The sequence below is a fragment of the Mustela lutreola genome, chromosome 16, assembly GCF_030435805.1.
Source record: "Mustela lutreola isolate mMusLut2 chromosome 16, mMusLut2.pri, whole genome shotgun sequence".
NCBI classification, from domain to species: Eukaryota; Metazoa; Chordata; class Mammalia; order Carnivora; family Mustelidae; genus Mustela; species Mustela lutreola.
The window spans coordinates 49,148,455-49,170,710 of record NC_081305.1 but is presented as its reverse complement, the minus strand read 5'-3'; the positions used below and the strand labels follow the sequence as shown (position 1 = coordinate 49,170,710).

Below are 22,256 nucleotides of genomic sequence, written 5' to 3'. Positions count from 1 at the left end.
GGACCCTGAGATCATGACCTGAGACAAAATTGAGTTGGACAACTGAGCCACCCAGGTGCCCCAAAGCTTTTTTTTTCCCCAAAAAAGAATTATTTATTTATATCAAAAAGCACATGAACATGAATGGGGAAGGGGAAGAGGGAGAGGGACGAGTAGACTCCCCACTGAGCACAGGACCCAGTGTGATGAGGGGCTGGACATGGGGTTAGATTCCAGACCGTAAGATTATGACCTGAGCCAAAGTCAGACGCTTAACCGACTGAGCCACCCAGGCGCCCCGACAAAGCTTTGCTCAGAGAGAAATGTATAATTGTAAATGTGTACATTAAGAGAAAGGAGGGAAGGAAGGTGGAAACGCAGAAAACCAATGATCTGAGTACCTATTTAAAGAAGTTCGAAAAAGAGAATGAGATTAAACCCAAGCAGAATAAAGGAAGTGATAAAAAGCCAACGAAAAATATGTACACTAGTAATCAACAGTGCTAATAGCCAGTCCTTTGGAAAAGTCTGATAAAAATGTAGTTCTCTAGTATTGCTGATGAGAAACAGATAAAAACAGGAGAAACAGTCACCCAAATCAGAAGGGAGGGATCCTGCAGGTATTACAAGAATAATAAAGAGGATAGTTTGAAAGACCTTATGCTGGTTAAGATGGCAAGTGTAGACAAAAAGGACAAAATCCCAAGAAAACGGGTGAGGACCAAAAGTGAAACAAAAGAAGGCTGGACTATCTAAATAATGCTTTGTCAAAGAAACTGAGTCTGTAATCAAACAAACTTCCCAAAAAACAGACAAAGACACACTCCCGGGGTCAGATGGCTTTTAGGGAGACATTACTGCGTACACAGTCGAAAAAACCAGAGGTTTTCTGTAGTTATACTCTGCTAAAATGTATAGAATGAGAAGAGCAGGAAAGCCTGCTGAAGTGAAAGGGACATTGGCACACCAGATTAGGTCCAAGTTAGAAAGATCCTCCTGGCGTCCTTGTGGCTGAGGGCTTCAAGGTGGAGGAGGACAGCTGATGCAGCGGGCGCTGTGGGGCGGAGCAGAGGGAGGAGGAACCAGCAGCGGAGACCCAAATGTCCCTTGGAGGAGCAGGCAGGTGAAGACATGGTGTGGAGTTCGGGAAGGGCAGGGATTTCCAATCGGGAAGGGCATGCCTTCAGCCAGCTTCATTCCCTCCGGGTCCTCCCAGAGAAGCTCTCCCTGACCACCACCGCCCCCAAGAAGCCGCCAGCCAAGCGGACCAGATGGAACATTCTAAAATGTGCCTACATGATGGTCACCTTCTTGTTCGTGTCCTACAACAAAGGAGACTGGGTAGGAAGGAGCCCGTTACTAAAGGGAGTAGGGGAGGGGGAGGCAGAAGGGGACAGCGGAGCAAGAGGAGGGAGGGCGTGAAGGAGATGCCAAGCAAGCAAAGGGGTAGGAGAGAAGCCCCTCTGGGAATAGAACCACCCCTCCTTCCCGCCCTCCCTTACCCCTTCCTTCCTCCCTTCTCCCCGCACTCCCTCCCTGCCTCTCTCCACGGCCCCCCTCTACCCTAGCCTCCATCCTCAAGCTTGAATAGAAATGACCCCCTTCTGTACTGACATGGCCCCAGATGATCCTAAGAAACACTACCGTCCACTCCTTCTCTCTGCCTCTGCCTCTGTCTCTCTCCATGGAAGGTAGGTTCTTAAGGACCCAGCCATTTCCTAAGCATTAAACAGAGGTAAGGGGGCAGAGTGTGGGTCAGGACTTGGAAGACCACAGCCCAGCAGTCGTTCAGTTCATCACATATCCAAGTGTTTATATACGCAGCAGGTCCCTCGCTGGACGCTGGGGGCTACAAGGCCCCACGAGGTCCCTGGACCCACAGAGCTCACATGATAGGGGCAGGACAGACAGGAAACGAGCCAGGAGCCCCAGGAAAGGAAGAAATCCAGGGAACCTCTTGCAGCCTGTAGGGCAGTGGGCACTTTAACCAGAGAAGGCAGGGGGATCCGAGAAGCCGCCTGCCTTGAGAATTGCAGGGACAGCTGTTGCGAGCCGAGAGTACATGCAAGGCAAGGACCCTGAGGCCAAAATGTGCCTTGAGGGACCAAGGGAAGACGTGCGGGAGTTGAGAGGGGCAGAGGGGGTCCAGATCCCAAAGGAGCCTCCCAGACCATGCCAAGAAGGAAGCTTTTATTCTGAGTCTGATGGAGAGCCATCTGCGAGATCTGAGTCCAAGTATGGAAGGGTCACTGTGGCTACTGCATGCGGACAGTGACGTGGCATCAGGGCAAGAGGGGAAGCAGAGACACTGCAAGGAGGCGGCCCGGCTGCCCAGGCAGGATGCGTGGTGATGGGAGTGGACACGAGGAGGACCTCGGAGCAGATCTATGAGGCTTGGCTGGGTGAGGGGAGGGAGATGGGACCAATGAGCTGGGTTGGGTTTGGGTGGTTCTCCAGTTGGCGGTGGGAATAACCTTGCCACCCAGAGGACGCAGCAGCATCTTGAGACACTGTTGGTGGTCCTGCCTGGGGAGGGGGAGCCATGGCATTTAGTGGGTGGTCTTAGACATCCTACGTGGTGCAGGACAGCTGCCCCCACGACAGGGATCTGGTCCGGATGTCAGCAGTGAGGAGGCTGCGAAACCTCCCCGTTAGAGGCTGATGCCGCCCCCACAGGAGATGGGGGAGAACATGGGAGGTGAGCCTGATGGAGCAGGGAGCCCCCAGGATGTCACAGCGAGAGCAATGTGGGGGACAAGAAAGAAAGGAAGGAAGGAGTAGAGGAAAAGGGAGGGGAGGAACCTGACCTGCCTCACCCCGACCAACTGTGTCTTCCTGTTTCTGGTTCACTTCCTCGTCAACCTCCCAAGTGTTACTGTCACTACTGCAACACAGAAGAGGACATCAGGTATGTTATGGCCGGGAAGGGCATTTTGTCCACAACTGGGGTGGGGGGCTTGGCCTGGTTGCCTCGAGGTTGAGAAGGGAACCCCAGGTGGGCTAGGAAACGCCCATGAGAGAATCTCGGAGTTGTGTTCACCAACAGTAACACTTACTCCCTCATGGCGCGGGGCAGGCTTCACCACTGTCCAGCTACGGAGCATTTCCCCAAACGCTGGTCAACTCCAGGCGTCCCTGTGGGCGAGCTTGGTCTGGAAACCTTTGTGTCAGGCTTCATTCGCTGAGGAGCCAGTTTTCAAGGTCATCTTCAAGGTCGTCCGGGTGGAAGCAGGGCTCTGTTCTTTGTTCTTTCTTTCAGTTCTTTGTTCTTTCTTACGGCCGGCCGAGTCGTGTTTCCTCTGACAGCTAGACCACATTTTGTTTATCTGTCCAACAGCTGAAGGACCTTTGAGCTGTTGTCACCTTCTGACTATGGTGGATAGCAGTGCTTCGAACATCTGTGTGCACCTTTTTGTTCAAACCCTTGTTTTCCGCTCTTTTGGGTACACGCTGAGCGGTGGAAGGGTTGGGCCACCCGGGAATTCTGTTCAGTGTACTAAGGAGCCACTCCAGGACAGATCCTTGACTTATTACAAGGGCTAAATAGTGAAATTGATGTGGTGCGGATTTTACTTCAATTTTAAAAACTATAAAAAGTGGGGGAGGCTGGAGTCACCCTGAGGCCCTCTGGACCCCTACACTACACTGTGAGACCCCCTGAGAGGAAGAAGTCCACCTGATCAATCATGGGGGCCCCAGTACACAAGGCAAACCTCACATACTCCCTCCAGGCTCCCATGTGCCTGTCTGGGGGTACATTGAAGCTGGGGGCCGCAAGGGGGCTGGGGGTGAGAGGGCCCGGGGCATGGAGGTGGGGCTGGGGTGACAGAGAGTATGGGGATGTTGCAATCTGATGTATGGAGGGGTGGGGGGTCAGAGGGGCCAGGAGCACCAAAGGGCCAGGGACGGAAGGGGTGGGGGGACCCAGGGGCTGCCGCAGAGGAGGTCCCTGTGGTCACGGAGCTCACCATGGGAAGGGTAACTGGCAAGCAAGGGAGTGGAAGGCCTAGCTGTGAGGGGAAATATGGAACTGGAGGGGCGGCTAGTTCCCACTGAGGGCAAGAACCCCTGGGAGGAGGAGGCACCTGCTGGGAGTGATGGAAGGAGTCCTCCCCACCCCCGCCCGACTTAGGGCCCTGCATTCCAATTGGTAGGCACATCTACCTTTCTCTGCTCTCTGTCCCCTTCCCTCAGGACCGACCCCTGCTGCTCTTTCTAGCAACACTGCTCCGTCTCAGCTCGGCCCTGGTCAGTCATTCATCTGCCCTGTAGTCTCGCCTCTCGAGAAGCCTGTTGGCCCCAGAAGGCCAGTTTGGAGGGTGAAGAACTGCGGTCCTCTGAGGGTGACACCTGTCTGCCCAGAGGCACTGCGGGAAAGTGTCCCTGAGGGTCCCGACAGGCCCAGGGTGACTGAGCACCAGGGGTCTCCCCACGACTGCTCTCCCTGGCCTTGCTCAACTTCCCCCACTGTTTCTCTGATTAAACCTACACTAGCTGAAGCAGCTGAAGTCTCAGTTCTTCCATTCACGGGGGGCCAAAGGTGCCCAGAATCATATATGCCAGTTCTGGCAACAACCTTCAAGGAGCTTCCACTAGGCTGCCTGCTTCTGAGGTGAAGAAAATATAGCCCAGAGGGATGATGACTAGTCCAAGGTCAAGGTGCTGCGGTTTGACCAGGTTTGACTCATTATAAATTATTTTTATTTATTTATTTATTTTTGTACAAAGACTGAGGAAATAGGGATCTGAAGGTAGAGTGAGCCCAAGACAAAGCTGTGTCCCAGCTCTCCAGCCTGTGTACTTTGTTGCCCTATTGCATTGGAGCATGTCCCTGTGGTCCTGGCTCAGAGCTTGGGCTCTAACAAGGAGACAGATTTCTTTTTTTTTTTTTTTTTTAAATTAACATATAATGTATTATTTGCCCAGGGGAGCAGGTCTTTGACTCATCAGGCTTACACATTTCACAGCACTCACCATAGCACATACCCTCTCCAAGGTCCATCACCCAAACACCCTCTCCCTATCCCCCTATCCCCTGCTACCCTTATGAGATTAAGAGTCTCTTATGGTTTGTAGGAGACAGGTTTCTTGCGTGTAAATTCCAGCTCCCGCCCCTTACTGGATTGCAACTTTGGGGAAGTTATTGTCTATCAATGCCTCATTTGTCATCTGTAAGATGGGGGTATTGAAGAGTAGAAGCCTTCCCATCATCATGATCAGAAGCAGTCATTGGTTGGTTCAGCAAAAAGTTCATTAAAGGGGTGCCTGGGTGGCTCAGTGGGTTAAGCCTCTGCCTTCAGCTCAGGTCATGATCCTGGGATCCTGGGATCCAGTCCCACATGGGACTCTGCTCAGCGGGGAGCCTGCTTCCCCTTCTCTCTCTCTGCCTGCCTCTCTGCTTACTTGTGATCTCTCTCTGTCAAATAAATATCCTTCTTTTTGTAGTAAGCCTTTGAAATCCGGTATGCATTTTTCACTTACAGCACAGCTCAGCTTGAATGCTCGTTTTTCACCAGACGTCACTAATGTGTAATTAGATTTCATGAAATTTAGCTGAAAAAGTGGATGCACATATCCAGATATGTGTGGGTTCTAAACACACTTAACGTTTGTGCAATCATTGACTCAACTAGCAAAGTTAAATGTTCAGTTAAAGTTAAAGAGTCGGTTCCTAGTCGTAAGTTAAGTGTGGACTCTAGCAAGCACTGGAGGATGTTTTGCAGGACACCTGGCTAGGACCCTTCAAGACTGTCAAGGTCACGGCAAACAAGGAAAGTCTGAGAAAAGGGCTGCGGATCAGAGGAAGCTGGGGAAACCTGAGAACTCCACGCCACGGGACTCCGGAATAGAAAAGGGCCCCGGGGGGGAGACTGGGACCATGGGAATGGGCTGGAGCTCAGTTTATGGCATTGCTCAGATGCGAGAGGCTTGTGTGCACAAACGTGCTGCAGTCCTGAGAGGTTAACACAGGGGAAGCTGGGGGACAGGACCATGTGGGCACCTTCTACCTGCAACCTCTCTCTAAAAGTAAAATTATTGACTAATAAAATTTACAATGAAAATATCCAATTCTTCAGGTGTACTTTGATAAGCTCCGAGTTTCCTCGAAATGGAAAATGATGGGGATGGACTTCCCAGGCTCGCTTCTGGGCGAAGTGCGGGTCCTAACTCCGCCCTCCCCCTCTGGCTCCTCCCACGGGCCCGCCCCAGCCCGCCCTCCCCCGGCGCATGCGCCCAGTGCCTTCTCGCCCGGCTCCGCGCGTGACGTCAGCGCTCAAGAGGCGGGCCGCGAGCGGGGGTTTTTACCATGGTGACAGAGACGCCTCCCCCACCCCGCGACGCCCCCACCACCGACCCCAAGGCCCGCGAGCTGGTCGGCCCCTGTGGCAAGACCTGGCAAGCGGGGCTGGGGAAAGGAAGCAGGAACGCCGGCGTCGGAGACCTTTCTCGTTCCCCGGCGCCTCCCGTTTCTCTGCCCCCCCGGAGACTACAACACCCAGAAGTCCTGGGCCCCTCTTTTTTAGACAGGCGGCCTGACGGTTGCCCTGGAGACAGCCGGACGCCGGACGCCTGGCGAACGAGGCGGGGCCAGGCTGGAAGGAGGCTTCCGATTGGCAGAGACGCCGCAGGCCGGCTTTGAACGACAGCTAGGGGCGCACATGCGCACTGAGTGGGCCCCGCGCGCGCTCGCCGGCGGTGCTGTCAAGGGTTGCGTGGGCCGTGGTCCCCCGGGTGCTGTCGCAGGTCGCGCTGGTGGAGGGTCGCCGAGTGCGCGCCGGCGAGCTGCTCCCGGCCCCGTTCCCGGAAGTGTAGGCTCCGAAGGTCGGCCTCGGGAGGTGAGTGCGACCCGCTGTTCCTCCACGCCCGGGTTTCCCGGTCACCGCCCCACCCCCCTGTGACGTCGTGGCTGCCCGCGGCGGGGAGAGGCTGGTCTGAACAAGTCGTGGATTCCGCCCCTCCTCGGGGCGACCCCCCTTGTGACCCCCCGCCCCCGCCGAGGGAAGTTTGGGCCGGAACCCGCTCGTCCTCGGCGGGCCTCGGTTTCCCCTTTGTGAAGTGACCTTTGAAGCGCCGCTGCCCCTCGGGGTGCACACACTCCGTGCCTCAGTTTGCCCATCTGAACAGGGCTGATGATGGAATTGGAGTGCCTGGTGGAACCGTCGGGCGGTGCCCGTGCACAGGGGCCTCTCACGTGTGGGTGTCGTGATCTCTGGGGACCCGGACGCGACCCTTCCTCGCTCTGGAGTCTCGGTGCCTTGATCTGCAAAGTGGGTTTCGTGATGCTGGTCTCGCGTCTCCGCGCGCCGCCAATGGCTGTCCTCTCGGAGGGATGGCGCGGGTCGGGTAGCAGGACGCGGGAATTCCCAAGATGTGTCCTTGTCGCGTGCGCAGCCGGCTGGCCCCGGCCAGTTCTCGAGCTGGGTGCGCTCGGCGTATCCTCGCGTGGAGAGGGATGGGCGCGGACTTCCCAGTCTAGCTCCCTGCCAGGCACTGTCCCGACCCTGCTTCCATGTTCGCGCCATCTGCAAAATGCAGTCAGATCTGCCGCCCTGTCCTCGCCCCGCTTTCCCCTCCCTTTGTAGTATCCAGCATCTTGTCTTCCTAGTCTCAGAGATGTCTTCACTGCTTCCTAATATATGTTTGTCTGTTTTTTAAGATTTTATTTTTTTGACAGAAACACAGCGAGAGAGGGAACAGAAGCAGGGGGAGTGGGAGAGGGGGAAACAGGCTCCTTGATGAGCAGAGAGCCCATGTGGGGCCCGATCCTACTACCCTGGGATCACTACCTGAGCCGAAGGCAGACACTTAACCACTGAGCCACCCAGGCGTCCCTACTATTCGTCTTAAAATCGTCTAGCAAAATTGGGCCAACTCATGTTTCCCTCCCCCTGTGTCCGAAACCAGGGTCTAAGTAAGTCAGTGCCCTGGTCGACCCTGGAGGCATAAAGTGTGGCAATTCTGAATCAGGGAGTTGTTATTTTTTTCAGATCTTTTTCAGGCCTTCTCAGTGAAGGAGTAAGTTTATCTGTAGCAGTTCATTTTTTTTTTTTTAAGATTTCATTTATTTATTTGACAGACAGAGATCACAAGTAGACAGAGAGGCAGGCAGGAGAGGAAGGGAAGCAGGCACCCCATTGAGCAGAGAGCCCGATGCGGGGCTTGATCCCAAGACCCTGGGATCATGACCTGAGCCAAAGGCAGAGGCTTTAACCCACTGAGCCACCCAGGTGCCCCTATCTGTAGCAGTTCTAATGCTCACCAATCCCCTTATATCAGGTTATATCTCTTTTTCACTGTGTTTACTCTTAGGAGTATCTTATGGCAAGTGATGCAGGGTTTCCATTTGGGCAGAACAATGAAGTTTCATCTTTTTTTTTTTTTCCAAAAGATTTTATTTATTTGAGAGAGAGAGAGAGAGCATGAGAGGGGAGAAGGTCAGAGGGAGAAGCAGACTCTCCACGGAGCTGGGAGCCCAATGCGGGACTTGATTCTGGGACTCTGGGATCATGACCTGAGCTGAAGGCAGTTGCTTAACCAATGGAGCCACCCAGGCGCCCTGAACTTTCATTTTAAAAATCTACTTTGTAGAGGGGCACCTGGGTGGCTCAGTGGGTAGAGCATGCCACTGTTGATCTTGGGGTTATGAGTTCAAGCCCCATGTTGGCTGTAGAGATTATGTGAAAATAAAATCTTTTTTTTTTTAAGATTTTATTTATTTATCTGACATAGAGAGAGCGCGCACAAGCAGGGGGAAAGCAGGCAGAGGGAGAGGGAAAAGCAGGCTCCCCACTGAGCAAGGAGCCTGACGTGGGACTCTATCCCAGCACCCTGGGATCATGACCTGAACTGAAGGCAGACGCTTCACTGACTGAGCCACCCAGGCGCCCCTTAAAAATGAAATCTTAAAAAACCCCAAAACTTTGTAGATTCATTGGTTCTCAATCTTGGTTGTACCTCAGAGCCACTTGGGAGCTGTAAAAAAATAATACTGTGCCCATGTCCACCGCTGGAGAGCGTTCAGATTGTCGGGGTCACAACCCAGTGCACGATGTAGTAAAACTCCTCAGAAGATTCTAATGTGTGGTGGGGTTGAGCAACACTGACCAGACCGTCTATAACTGATGTGCTGTGCTCTAACATTCATTAATGTTTTCATTCCTAAATCCTAAAGAGGTCTTTGGCCCACTTTGGCTTTGGCATCTGGGCTATTTGGGGCTGAAGGTGTTCGAGACCCTGTAGGCCCCAGAGAAACTTTTGCCCTTCACTTAACTAACTACCTAGAAGACTCCAAACTGGGGGTCTTTTCCAGAATTAGAGCTGTTACCGAAGACAGGTTTTATCTGAGGGCCCCATCTGCAGGGCAGGGCAGACATCTATTACAACACGTGTGTTCTTAGTGCCCTGCTCCCCTCTGAGGCTCTGGCCCCCAGCCCCGTCCTCAGCTCTGCGTGGCACGGAGACCTGCCTTAGCCTTCCTCTCTGTCTTGAAACCTCTTGTGTATGTGGGGATCCTGCATGTGCAGAATTAAATTTGGTTTTCCCCTGTGCATCTGTCCCATGTCAGTTTAATTCTTAGGCCATCCAGAAAACCCTCAGAAGGGTAGAAAATTTACCCCAAACAGTTGCCAAGTTACCCCTTGTGCTAAGTGAACAGCCCAGGGAAGACTCCGTTTCTTTGTTTCTTCCAGCTTCTAGAAGCTGTTGTGTCCACCCCTCCATCTATATGTTGAATCCCTAAGTGTTAATATTTTGGTGTTCACAGGTGGGGCCTTTGGGAAGTGATTGGGTTTGGACGAGGTCTTTGTGGTGGAGTCCCTGGGGTGGATGGCGTTCTTATAAAGGGTTGAAGGGACCAGACCTTTATCTCTCTCTCTGACTCTGTCATTTTTCCTCCCCACAATATATTTTGTAATAAAGGTATAACCATAAATATAGTGCTTTCCTGACTTGTACCAGCCCCGTACTAGTGGGAGCCTCTGAATCTGTAGCCAACTTGTGCAGAAGCAAAGATGGGCCGGAAGCCCAGCATCCAGGGGCTGGTGTGCGATGTGGGCGCCACGTCGTACTTCACGCAGTGAAGCCTCAGGAGGCTTCCCTGTAATGCTGTTACCACATATTTCTCCGCTCGCCCATGAGAGCTGGTCTAGAGCTAGGCTGGTGGTGTACCAGCGGCAGCATTCCTGCTGCGGGGCGGGGTGTGGGGTGTGGGAAACGTATGGGAAGAGGCTGTTGTCCACCCCACCGCCTCCTCATGTAGGCAAGAGGTCATTTGGCAATGGTTGGATCGCTTAAGAAAACCCAAACTGACCACTGATCTAGGCAACGCCCCTACTTTATTAATGCCGACATGAGCTGCCAGTTGGGGTGTTTCTCAGGGTCCAAGCGAAATGCCAACACCCAGCCCTCACTTCCCTCCCCAAGCAGCCAACTCAGAGGGGCATAAAAGTGTGCCCTTCTCCTCTAGGCTCTTTGGCTGGTCTGATCATTAAAATGGTATAAGACAGATTAACAGGAGGAAACCAAAAGCTTCATAAGGTTAGTACCTCCTGTGCATAAGGGAGAGACCCAGGAAAATGGAGTGAGTGAAGTGGTGGAAGCCATTGCCTCTAATACCAGCTTCCCTGGAGATAGAAGGTGGTAGAAGTCAGTCATGGAGGTGACCTTGAAAAGCCCAGCGAGCAAGAGCAGGTCCTTGTGCAGATTTTCCATTGATAGGAACTTCCTAGAAATTTCGAGTCCTAGCCCTCATATACAGAGACACCCTCACAAATGGAAATTTCCCTTAGAAATGTAAATGTCACTTACAAAGGGTCATGACTCAGTTTTTAGAGCTTGTCTTGTGTTTGCAGTTTCTTAAAAATAACCTGCTTTGGGTGCCTGGGTGGCTCAGCGGGTTAAGCCTCTGCCTTTCGGCTCAGGTCATGATCTCGGGGTCCTGGGATCGAGCCCCACATCAGGCTCTCTGCTCAGCATAGAGCCTGCTTCTCCCTCTCCCTCTGCTTGGTGCTCTGCCTACTTGTGATGTCTCTCTGTCAAATAAATAAATAAAATATTTTTTGAAAAATATTTTTCTGCTTTTAAAAATCAGCTTAGGGCGCTGGGGTGGCTCAGTCAGTTAAGAGTCTGCTTTCTGCTCAGCTCTTGATCTCAGGGTCATGGGATTGAGCCCCATGTCTGACTTCCAGCTCATCAGGGAGCCTGCTTCTCCTGCTGCCTCTACCTCCCCCCACCCCCACTCATGTTTTCTCTCACTCTCTCATAAATAAATAAAAACCTTTTTAAAAATGATACATATTAGCTGTTTAATAGAATTCGTATCACTAATGATAGTTGCAGTGACTGACTATTTGTTATGTGGTGAAGTATGTAAAACAGGCACACTTTGCTGTTTACTAAACCTTCACTGTAACCCGCGAATATAGTTTACCCTTGACAGTCCCCATTTCGCCAATAAGAAAGTCACGCCTGGAGCAGGTTTCTCAGTTGGGCAGGCCCAGCACATCTGCTGAATGTCAGAACCTCCCCAGTTAGCCGCGATATTTTCCCGCCTCTGATTAGAATGATATTATAGTGATTTATAAAAATAAATATTTATTTGGTCCTCATCCCCATTCCTGGCACAGAGCTCCTAAAACCTGGGAATTCCTGAGAGCTGCTTCAGTGATGAAGGTGCTTTTAACTGATGTATGAAGGGACTTTGAGCAAACACCCAGGGGTGGGTCTGGTTACCAAGGGAACCAACCAACCAAGTCTTGGCTGGTGGCAACTTCCAGTCCCATCCCTGACCTCTGGGGTTGGGAGAAGGGCCGGAGGTTGAATCCAACACCAATGGCCAGTGATTTCGTCAGTGATGCCTATATAATGCACCACCACAAAACCCTGAAAGGGCGGGCTTCTGAGAGCTTCCAGGTTGGTGAACGAGGGCAGATGTGGGGAGGTCTCCACACACCCTTCCTCCATACCTGGCCCTAAGCATCTCTCCCATCTGGCTGTTCTCGAGTTACCTGCTTTTATAATAAACCAGTTTTCTAGTGAGTCGGAATTCTGTGAGGTGCTCTAGCAAATTAATTGAGCCTGAGGAGGGGGTCCTGGGACCCTCTGATTGACAGCTGTTTGGTCAGAAGCTCAGGGACAACCTGGATTGGTGTCTGAAGGTTGGGGGAGGGCAGTCTTATGGGACCGAGCCCTTCACCTGTGGGATGTGATGCACTGTGTGGTAATGGCATCAGAACTGGGTTGAATTGTAGGACGCCCCACTGGTGTCAGAGAATTACTAGTGACACCCGCAGACAACAGGCATTGCAGTTAGAGGCAGAGTCAGAACATGGAACCCCTTTCTAGATTCCTGGGGCCCCATTCCCCCCAAGAAAGGCTCCTGCTCTCTTTTGACTTAAACGAGATCGTGACAGAAGCACCAGGATCTGCGCCGCACGCTTCCATTTACTTTGGGGTCACCTGGAGCCTCCGTCCCAGAGACTGGGCTTCATTTGGCCCCAGCGGGTACTGCTCCAATTTTTTTCTTTTAAGATTTTATTTATTTGAGAGAGAGATAGAGAGAGATCATGAGCCAGGGGAGGGGCAGAGGGAGAAGCAGATTCCCCGCTGAGCAGGGAGCCCCATGTGAGATTCGGTCCCGGGAGCCTGGGATCATGACCTGAGCCGAAGGATGCCCCCCCTGACTGGGCCACCCAGGTGCCCAGTGCTGCTCCAATTTTTAAGGAAATGGTAATTGCACAGCTGGACGGAGGCATTAGTGAACAGTAGCGATAATTTTGGCAACACAAGGGTGTGGAGTCCCCACACTGTGTACCTTAAGCTCACATGGTATTACCTACTACGCGTCGATTCTGTCTCACTCAGACGGGAAGGGAGAAGGAGCTCCTCCGGTGCCCAGTCCAGGCTGGCGGCCAGGACATCTTACCCCAAGAAGCACCTCCTCAATCATTCCTGGAACTCAGAGCCCATGCTGGGGCGAGGGTGACAGCTGTACCTCAGCATCCTTTGGGATGGGGTGGTGTGGGCAGGCGGTGGGCAGACAGATACGCAGCCCTGAGTGTGGCACGTGCTGTGATGAGGAAAAGTATGGGATCTCAAGGGATCACAAGCAAGTCAGTACTTCCTTCCCCCACGCTCGGAGAGGGGAAGGCAGGGCCAGGGTTTCTCCAGGAGGACTTCTGGGAAGAAGTGCTGTGCGGTATAAAGGAAGGGACAGATTGGGTGAAAGAGGGAAAAGGTGGTACGTCACTCTGCCCATGTTCTACTCACACCAAACGCCAAGGAGGCTGAGTAATGTGGCTGTGACTCAGCGTGCTGTGGACCAGCCCAGTGTCTGGTTCCCTCACTGTCAGGAGCAGCCACAGGGCCGACGGTCAGATGCATCTAGTTATCATGACTCAGCAACTCTGATAATAAAAGTCACGAGGTGCGGTCTGCGGAGTACACCCGGAGCAGCAGCAGTTCTGCCAAACCTGGGACACACAGTAGGTCCTTAAACCCCTCTGGCCCCCCGGAGAGATGCTTTGCCTGGTTTTACAAATGCGGCCTCTCTCTGAGCCTCAGTTCCCCTTGCTGCCATTCAGGAGGCACAACTCCCTTATGAGGAATAAGGAAGTCACACCTGGTGCTCCCAGCACCCAGCAGGACCACCTCCGATGGGAGTAGCTTTCTGAAGGCTGCTGGGCCCCCAGGGGAGTACTCGCGCGCCCTCTAGTGGTTGAACGGCACACGCCATGGTGCCACCTGGTGGCCGCATGGCGCCATTGCGCAGCCGAGCTCAATGAGGGGGTTTGCTTGTGAGCTGCGGTTCTTGAACTCGGTTCTCACCAGGCAGATGGTGCAGGTGAGGGATGCTGGCAGGCTGGGAGTCATGGGGAGCAATGGGGATAGTTGAAGATGGAATCCATCCCAAATCCCTAGAAGAGTGTTGCCACGCAGGGATGCAGACCTAGAATTCCCCTCAATTGTGATTTCCCCCCCGAAGAAATCCCAGTTCACGTGGAAAGTGTCTCTATTTTTAGAGACGGATACTCAGAGAAATTGTTTTGTGAACGCTGTGTTGGCCAAACACATCCAGAGGCTGGCTGTGTAGCCTGTGGCCCGCCATCTCATGATACCTATTTGTTTGGTCTTGCAGGATTTTTTATTAAAATCAGTGGAGTCCTCACCCCGTTTTTGGCGACCGCAGTGGTGAATTTTATGTGTCAACTTGATTGGATCGTGGACAGCTCACTCAGTTAAAGCTGAGTTCTGGGGGAGTCGGAGGATGTTTCCAGAAGACGTTGGCATCTGCCTCCGCAGACCGACTGACGCCAACGGGCAGCACCCAGCTGGCTGGGGGCCCAAATAGCACAAAAAGCCCAAAACAGTGGGTGAAGGGCAGATTCTCTCAGACTGACCCTGACCCTGGAATATGCAACACAGGCTTTCCTGGGTGTCCAGCGTGCCGACGGCAGGCTGTCGGTCTTCCCAGACCCCATAAACACACAAGCCAACTCGTCATAATCTCTTCGTGTGACCCTGCGCGGACTCTGCACTGTGTGGGTCTGGTTCTCTGGAGACCCTTAACATTCAGTGGCTTTTTATTGAGTGCCTGTTACGTGTCCCATGGTTTACCTGCATTATTGTCATATCATTTTCCCTGCAACTTGAAGGGTAGTGATTATTAGCTCAGCCTTAAAGCCAGTAGTTTATAATAGCGAACATTTCTTTAGCCCTAGGCACAAGCTAGATGTTTTGCCAAGTGCAATATATAAGTGATTTCATTGAGTTTCTATGAGTTTCAATGACCCAGAGTCATTGAGGTGGACTCTGCTGTTACCCAAACAGGCACAGAGAGGTTCAGTGCCCTCCTCAAGGCCACACAGCTTTAGATGTTTATAAAACTGACTCTTGGGAGTGCCCGGAGGCTCAGTTGGTCAAGTGTCCGACTCTTGACTTTGGTCATGATCTTGGGTTGTGAGTTTGAGCCCACGTCAGGCTCTGCTCAGTGTGGAGTCTGTTTGAGATTCCCTTTCACTTGCACACTCTCTCTAAATAAATCTTTAGAGTTTTAAAAAATATTTATTAATTAGAGAGAGAGAGAGCTCAAAGTGGGGGGCTGGGGCAGAAGGAGAAGCAGACTGTCTGTTGCATAGGAAGCCTGATGAGGGGCTCGCTTGATCCCAGGACCCTGGGATCACAACCTGAGCTGAAGGCAGATGCTTAAGCCACTCAGGTGCCCATAGAATTGTTTTGTTTTTAAATTTTTATTTATTTACTTTAGAGAGAGAGAGAGAATGCACAAGTGCAAGGAAGGGCAGACGGGGAGAGAGAGGGATAAGCCAACCCGATGCTGAGCACAGAGCCAGACACGGGGCTCATCTCAGGATCCAGAGATCATGACCTGAGCTGAAATCAAGAGTTGGGACACTCAACCAACTGAGCCACCCAGGCACCCCAATAAATAAACTGTTTAAAAAAATAAAATAGAATTGTTTTTTAAGTTTTAATATGTACAATGTCCACATGGTTCAAAAGTCAAATTTAGGGTGCCTGGGTAGTTCAGTCATTAAGCATCCGCCTTCAGCTCAGGCCACAGTCTCGGGGTCCTAGGATCGAGCCCTGCTTTGATCTCCCCGTTCGGCGGGGAGCCTGCTTCTCCTTCTGCCTGCTGCTCCCCCTGTTTGTGCTTTCTCTGTCAATAAATAAATATTTTAAGGTGAAATTTTAGAAAGTGAAATTTATGTAAAAATTTAGACAAAGGGAGGTTTCATTCACATCTCATTTCCATGGATTCTCTGGAAGTAACCATTTCCATTTCTTTTTATCATTTCTTTTCTGGCTTCTTCTGTAAAAGGCATGACACATTTGACACTCGTTATTGTTATTATTAATAAGCACCCCAGATGCAAACACATAAAGGGGATGAGGGGACAGACCGTATCTGCCCCCTCTTCCCACTAGTATCTTGTGATGCAGATTCCAGAAGATGAAGCATGGGGGGTACAGGACTTTGCAATGCCGTATTACATTAGTGGTGCAAGAATCAGGGCAGAGAATTTGCTGGAAAATGGAGAAATGTGAAGGACCCAAAGAACAAAGCACTGGGTGTTCCAGTCTTTCCCATTATAAATAATTAGACTCCACTCGCCTGTGCAAATCAGGGACCATCCAACTTTATTACTGTAAAGGACTTACATGGCAAATATTTCAGACTTGCCAGCACCCAACCTCCATCATAATTGTCGGACTCTGTCACTGTTGTGCAAAAGCTGCCGCAGACGACAGAGAAACCGTGTGGTCTGTGGCCGCTGTTGCTCGGCGCCTTCCAAACCCCAAACACCGTGTTGAGTCAATGGGATCACACTGCTGGGCACGAGACATCTGCAGCGCTCACGGAAGCAAGTGGGAGGCGGCTCTGCCCAAAGACAAGGGACTGCCCGGAGCAGGGTAGCGACTTCAACAAACAGAAAATGGAGGATTTGTCAATGCAAGAGAGCTTGCCTGTGGGACCCCTCCCAGCCACCTGCCTGATGGCACTCTTGCTGAATGTCCTTGCCTTTGAGGCGGCACTGGCATAAAGACTGCCGAAACTTCTGGAAACATTTCTCCATAATTTCAAACTTAGCAAGGATAACTCTATGGCATCGAGGGAGATTTCTTTTCTGTGGGCTTTGTGAAATGGACTCTCTAGAAGTAAGGCAGGAGTCGTGGGTATGAGGACTCATGAGGTCTGGGTCTTAAGTTGGCCCTGCCCCGTTTTTCTTCGCTCTTGATTCAATCTTAAATTAAGGTACTATTTTATTTTTTACGGATTTGAATTTTATGTGGATTCTCTCTCTCTCTCTTTTTTTTTTTTTTTTTAATTTTATTTTTTTCCCTCTCTACCCAGTGTGGAGCTTGAACTCACAACCGAGAGATTAAGAGTTGCATGCCCCACAGACTGAGCCAGCCAGGCTCTCCCTCACCTTTTTATTTTTTTTTTTAAGATTTTATTTATTCATTTGACACAGAGAGAGAGAGAGAGAGAGAGAGATCACAGGTAGGCAGAGAGGCAGGCAGAGAGAGAAAGGGAGGGAAGCAGGCTCCCTGCTGAGCAGAGTGCCCCATGTGGGCCTCGATCCCAGGACCCTGAGATCATGACCTGAGCCGAAGGCAGAGGCTTAACCCACTGAGCCATCCAGGTGCCCCTCCCTCACCTTTTTAAAATATATGTTTATAAAAAAAAAAATTATAAAGTAAAAATAAATAAATAAATAAATAAGATTTTATTTCTATGGATTTTTTTTTTAATTTATAGTAAAATTGACATTTCTTTGCACCAAGAAAGTTGAAGGGTGGATGCTTGGCTGGCTCAGCTGGTTAACTGTCTGCCTTCGGCTCAGGTCATGAACCTGGGGTCCTGGGATCCAGCCCCGTATTGGGATCCCTGCTCAGCAGGGAATCTCCCTTTCCCTCTTGCTCTGCTCCCCCCACCCCTGCTCATGTGCTCTTTCTCTCTCAAATAAAATCTTAAAAGGAAAAAAAAAGCAGGATGAAAGGTACAACGATTTGGGAGGAGTGAGAGAAAACATGGATACCAGGGAGAGCGCGCTATAAAACTTGCATGTCTGATGCCAACGTAACAGATCCCCAGGCTTCTCAACACTCTTTTCTCTTTTGTTGAAAGGGTGTCATTTGCGGGCATGGCGTGGTGGGTAAATATCTCATCTCTTAAGTTAAAATTCAAATCCTACTTCCCCTTTCGAGAAAGCTACTTTAATTGGAATGTGTCTCAGTTTCTATGGCAACCACTGCACTGTACCACTGTGCCTCTGTCCCATCTTTCAGCATGCTGGACATAATTCAGAATCGCTCTCTTTCTCTCTGGCTGGCTAGCCCCATTTGTCTGGCACCGAACACAAGCTAGATTAAATAGGAAGAGAGAATATCCTTCCATAGCATTTTTTGAAATATGTCATGTGACTAAGTCATTCATAGGGCCAGACAATTATTTTTGGTGTTTATTTGTATATCTTTCTTTTTAAAAGCTGCGTTTGAATCCAAGTCTGAAGCCTGAAAACACCATGGGTACAGACCTCTCTCTGACAGCCAGGCAGGAACACATGAAAGAACGAACAGTGAAATCAGGCCTTCTTTTGAGAACACTCCATGCACCATTTCTCTTCTGCTCCCCTGTGGTACAGGGGTTGGGGCTCACGGCTTCTGAAATCCCCAGCCAAGAGTGAAGGCATTCCTCTCTACTGCAGATTCTCCAAGATGAGAATTTCTTAGAAAAATCCCAGCAACGTCAGCATGCTCCTTCAAGGGTTGCCACTGTCACGACCGTTTTTGTAAGGGTTGTGATGTGTAAATAGTATCTCTTGGGCAAGATACGACTGCCACCCAAGAACTTGAAAGGCTGGTAGCCTGACGATCAGAGGGTGTGAGATCTTAATATGATTTCGGATACGTCAGCGTGTGGTGCACAGAACTGCCAGTGATAACAGGAAGGTGAAGGAATAGACGGATGGAGACGAGGAGGGAAGAATCAAAATGCCACCACACTGGGACTTCGCCTGTCCTCACCCCTCACCCTCATGTCATTCCCCCATCCTTCCACAGCCTCCAGGAAGACTGTCGTATTCCTCACTTTGTAGTGTAGGACCAGGAGGCTCAAAAGAATTGACTGGTTTTGTGAAAATAAGAAGCCAGGGTGACTGGATGGCTCGGCCAGTTGGGCGTTAGGCTCTTGATTTCAGCTCGGGTCCTGATCTCGGGGTTGTGGGACTGAGCCTGTGTCAGCGGGGAGTCTGCCTGAGGATGCCCCCTCTCCCTCTGTTCCTCACCCTGCTCCTGCGTACTTTCTCTCTCAAATAAATAAATTTTTTGAAAGAAAAGAAAGCCAGTGATGCTTGTAATAGGGATGTAATTAAGCATAATAATGGAGGTCACAGGGCTACTCACCAGGGGAATTTTGTAAAGTCCCAGGTATCTTGCCACTGGAATGGAAAGAGTCAATCTGGTTGCTCTAGCCACCAGAGCCGGAGGGAGGGTGCCGTGACAGCTGTGGTTAGGAATAAGGCCCTAGTGACCAAGGCAGAGTAAGTCTTCTGAAGGGCCAGGGACACCATGTCCCTGAAGTCCAGAATGGGGACACGCAGGGTGTTGTAAGACACAGCAGACTGGAATGGAAGTTGACAAGGAGTTGTGTGTCATGGGAAATGTCCCTGCGGGCATGACTAGCCCCCCACAACCTCATCCCCATAACCCATGCCCCCCCCCTTCCCTGTTCACATGGCAGAGCTCTGCAAAGTGGTCTTGAGGTGAAGTGCAGGAGGGAGTAACTTCTGATCAGAGTCAGGTCGATGACGCCGCCGATAAGCCCATCACCAGGCCTCTCAGAGGGAGACCTGGGAGCCCCTTGCTCAGGTGGGCTGGAGGCTGGTGCAGAGCCCAGAAGGCACCACAGCAGAGTCCCAACGGGCATCTCAGCCCACAGAGTGGGTGAGGCATCCTTTTCCAGGGGGGGCCTGGTACCCCCTTCAGTCTGGAGGAAGGCTTTTTAAATTTTTTTTTAAGATTTTATTTATTTGACAGAGAGCACAAGCAGGGGGAGCAGCAGGCAGAGAGAGAAGCAGGCTCCCCACTGAGCAGGGAGCCTGACTTCAGGACTTGATCCCAGGACCCCAGGATCATGACCTGAACCAAAGGCAGACACTTCACCAACTAAGCCACCCAGGCACCCTGGGAATGACAGTATATTTAAGGGAGAAACTGTATGAGCAGTTGGGAGGATTGGCTAAATCAGAGGATACTGCAAAACGCAGAACTATGAATCCGTTGAAAAGTCACATGGAAGAAGTTTCTGTCCATGTAAGGCAGGGCTTGTGAGCCCCCTCACTGGTGAAATTCGGTCAGGGCAGCTCTTCAGGGAGAGTGGTGTGTCCACTGTGAGATGTTGGCAGTGCCCCTGGCCTCCGCCTGCCGGACCCTGTGGAACAGTATGACCCCTCCCCGAACTGTGTCAAGCCAAACTCTCTCTATAGGCCACTTCGTGGCCCCCAAAGATTAGAGCTACTGGTGGTGAGAAAGGCCGTGATCCGTCTCTCCATTCGATCTGGCCGCCCGCACACCGGGGTCCATCTAGCTGCCAGGAACACATCACGCACATGAAAGTGACCAGGGTGAGTAAGAAATCAGTCGTCAAGCTTTGTGCAACGAGATCCAAAGCGCCTATGAATTTGCCACCAGGAGAAGCATCAGTGTTGGGGCGCCTGGGTGGCTTAGTCAGTGAGGCGTCTGCCTTGGGCTCAGGTTAGGACCCCAGTGTCCTGGGATCAAGTCCCGCATTGAGCTGCCTGCTCAGTGGGGAGCCTGCTTCTCCCTCTCCCTTTGCTGCTCCCCCTGCTAGTGTTCTCTCTCCTTCTCTTTCTCTGTCTCAAATAAATAAAATCTTAAAAAAAAAAAAAAACCCTCAGTACTGCAAATACTGTCTATGCTTATTCATTTCCTCCAGAATCCTTTTCATCCCTCTGAATAAAAAGGGTGCTATTGTTGATCTCTCCTTTGCAAGAAATGGGCCATTTCTCTCAAGTTCCAGAGAGAGGAACTCATGCTTCCCGGATACCCAATTAATCTGCTCTCATAGTCCAGGAACATTTGAGGATGGCACTGAGAGATGGGTCTCCTGGGCTAGACGCACACCCTCTCGCCCTGTGCTATGCCCCACAGACACTGGACAATTAGAATGAGGGGCATCACGTGTGTCCTGTCTCCTTTGCCGCCCACCGACTTGCCCTGCTCAGAGCTGGGCAGTTTTAACCAGGACCTTCCAATAACTGTGGCTCCTTCTCTGGGGGAGACAGTGCTGCCGGGGTGGGAGCTGCTGGGAAGTTGTCCTGAGCGCTCCCATGGGGCCCCCCTTTTGGGAGAAGCTCAGGTCTGTGCCTGGGGCATCGCTCTTTGATTTCCACAGGAAGGGGTCCAACCGGAGGAACTGAACTGTCAGCGATTAGGGGACCTAAAGCTCTTTAGTGGTTCCAACCACATCCCTTTCTGCTTAGTCATTATACTGAGGGAGAAATATCTCAAAGATAATTTATTTATTATCAGATAGAATTGTGGTAAATGGATAAGGGTGGCCTCCCATGATTTAGCCATAATAATGTGGTCTGGCTTTACATTGGGAAGAGTAAGAACTTCTTATTTTAGAAAAAAAGAGGGGAGGGTAGTGTAAGCTATCAAGATAAATATTGAAAATAATTGGTGTTCTACATAGATGGCCACTGTCAACAATTTGGTCTGTTTCTTCCCACTTCTGTTTCTCGGAGCAAGTTTATAACGAAGTGTTCAGGTAGCCACTGTTTCTCCTGATTCCTTCGGAGCCTAACTAAGGACTAAAAGTCTACCCAGGGACACCTTTGGGGTGGCCTGTCTCTGCCTTTATTTCTTCAGAATTTTCCTACGCAGGGCCAGGAAATGAGCAGACCACAGACAACAGAAAATAAACCTCTGGGGCTCCTGGGTGGCTCAGATGATTGAGTGTCTGCCTTCGGCTCAGGTCATGATTTCCAGGGTACTGGGATGGAGCCGCATGTCAGGCTCCTGGCTCCTGGCTGGGTGGGGGGAAATCTGCTTCTCCGTCTCCTCGTGCCTCTTCCCCTGCTCGTGCACTCGCTCGCTCTCTCTCTCTCTCTCTCTCATGGATGAATAAAATCTTAAAGAAAAAAAAGAAGAGAAAAAGAAAATAAACCTCTTTTCAAACATACATAGAATCCTTTTCCTATGACCATATATTTGGTCAGGTTACAAAGAAAGCATCCATACCTCCAAAAATTGACATGACAAGTGACATTTATGCTCACATGTAGGAAATGAAGAGATTTAAAGGAGAAAATGAAAACATAAAGATGTTTACAACAAGAAATTATAAAATATTTCCATTAAACAACTCTAGGATACAAAGGAAAATATAAGTGAAAATTGTGAAAATTGCACACTTTCAAAACAATTGAACATAAAAATTATGTATAAGCACATATATTTTATTTTTTTTGTTTTGTTTTGTTTTTTAAGATTTTTTATTTATTTACTTGGCAGAGACAGAGAGATCACAAGTAGTCAGAGAGGCAGGCAGAGAGAGAGGAGGAAGCAGGCTCCCTGAGCCACCCAGGTGCCCCCATATATTTTATGTTTATAATTTCAAGTTTTTGTTTAGTTTTATTTAGTTTTATGTTTTTCATAAAATATTTTATATATTCATACTTACAAATTTTGTTAAGTTTTAGATATAAAACATTTTCTATAGACATGTATAC

The 22,256-nt window shown here is 50.6% G+C and overlaps 2 protein-coding genes across 2 annotated transcripts in view; both read left to right on the top strand.

Annotated features, from left to right (window-relative positions):
* Nucleotides 1-1,049: 1,049 nt before the first annotated feature.
* EDDM13 (epididymal protein 13) lies at nucleotides 1,050-4,521 on the top strand. Its single transcript, XM_059152469.1, has 3 exons — nucleotides 1,050-1,320; nucleotides 2,850-2,887; nucleotides 4,174-4,521. The coding sequence occupies exons 1-3, from the start codon at nucleotides 1,111-1,113 to the stop codon at nucleotides 4,196-4,198; spliced, it is 273 nt and encodes a 90-aa protein (XP_059008452.1). The 5' UTR covers nucleotides 1,050-1,110; the 3' UTR covers nucleotides 4,199-4,521.
* Nucleotides 4,522-6,635: 2,114 nt separating this feature from the next.
* ZNF667 (zinc finger protein 667) overlaps nucleotides 6,636-22,256 on the top strand; it is a 48,123-nt gene continuing 32,502 nt past the window's right edge. The window contains exon 1 of the mRNA XM_059152349.1: nucleotides 6,636-6,815. The gene's annotated coding sequence lies outside the window, so the exon portion shown is untranslated. The remainder of the gene's footprint in view (nucleotides 6,816-22,256) is intronic.

Excerpts from the sequence above, each read along its gene's own strand:
- EDDM13 (XM_059152469.1), top strand. The coding sequence starts at position 1,111 with ATGGTGTGGAGTTCGGGAAGGGCAGGGATTTCCAATCGGGAAGGGCAT. Across the intron at positions 1,321-2,849 it reads CCTACAACAAAGGAGACTGG|TGTTACTGTCACTACTGCAA; the intron begins GTAGGAAGGAGC and ends CAACCTCCCAAG. Across the intron at positions 2,888-4,173 it reads AACACAGAAGAGGACATCAG|GACCGACCCCTGCTGCTCTT; the intron begins GTATGTTATGGC and ends CCCTTCCCTCAG.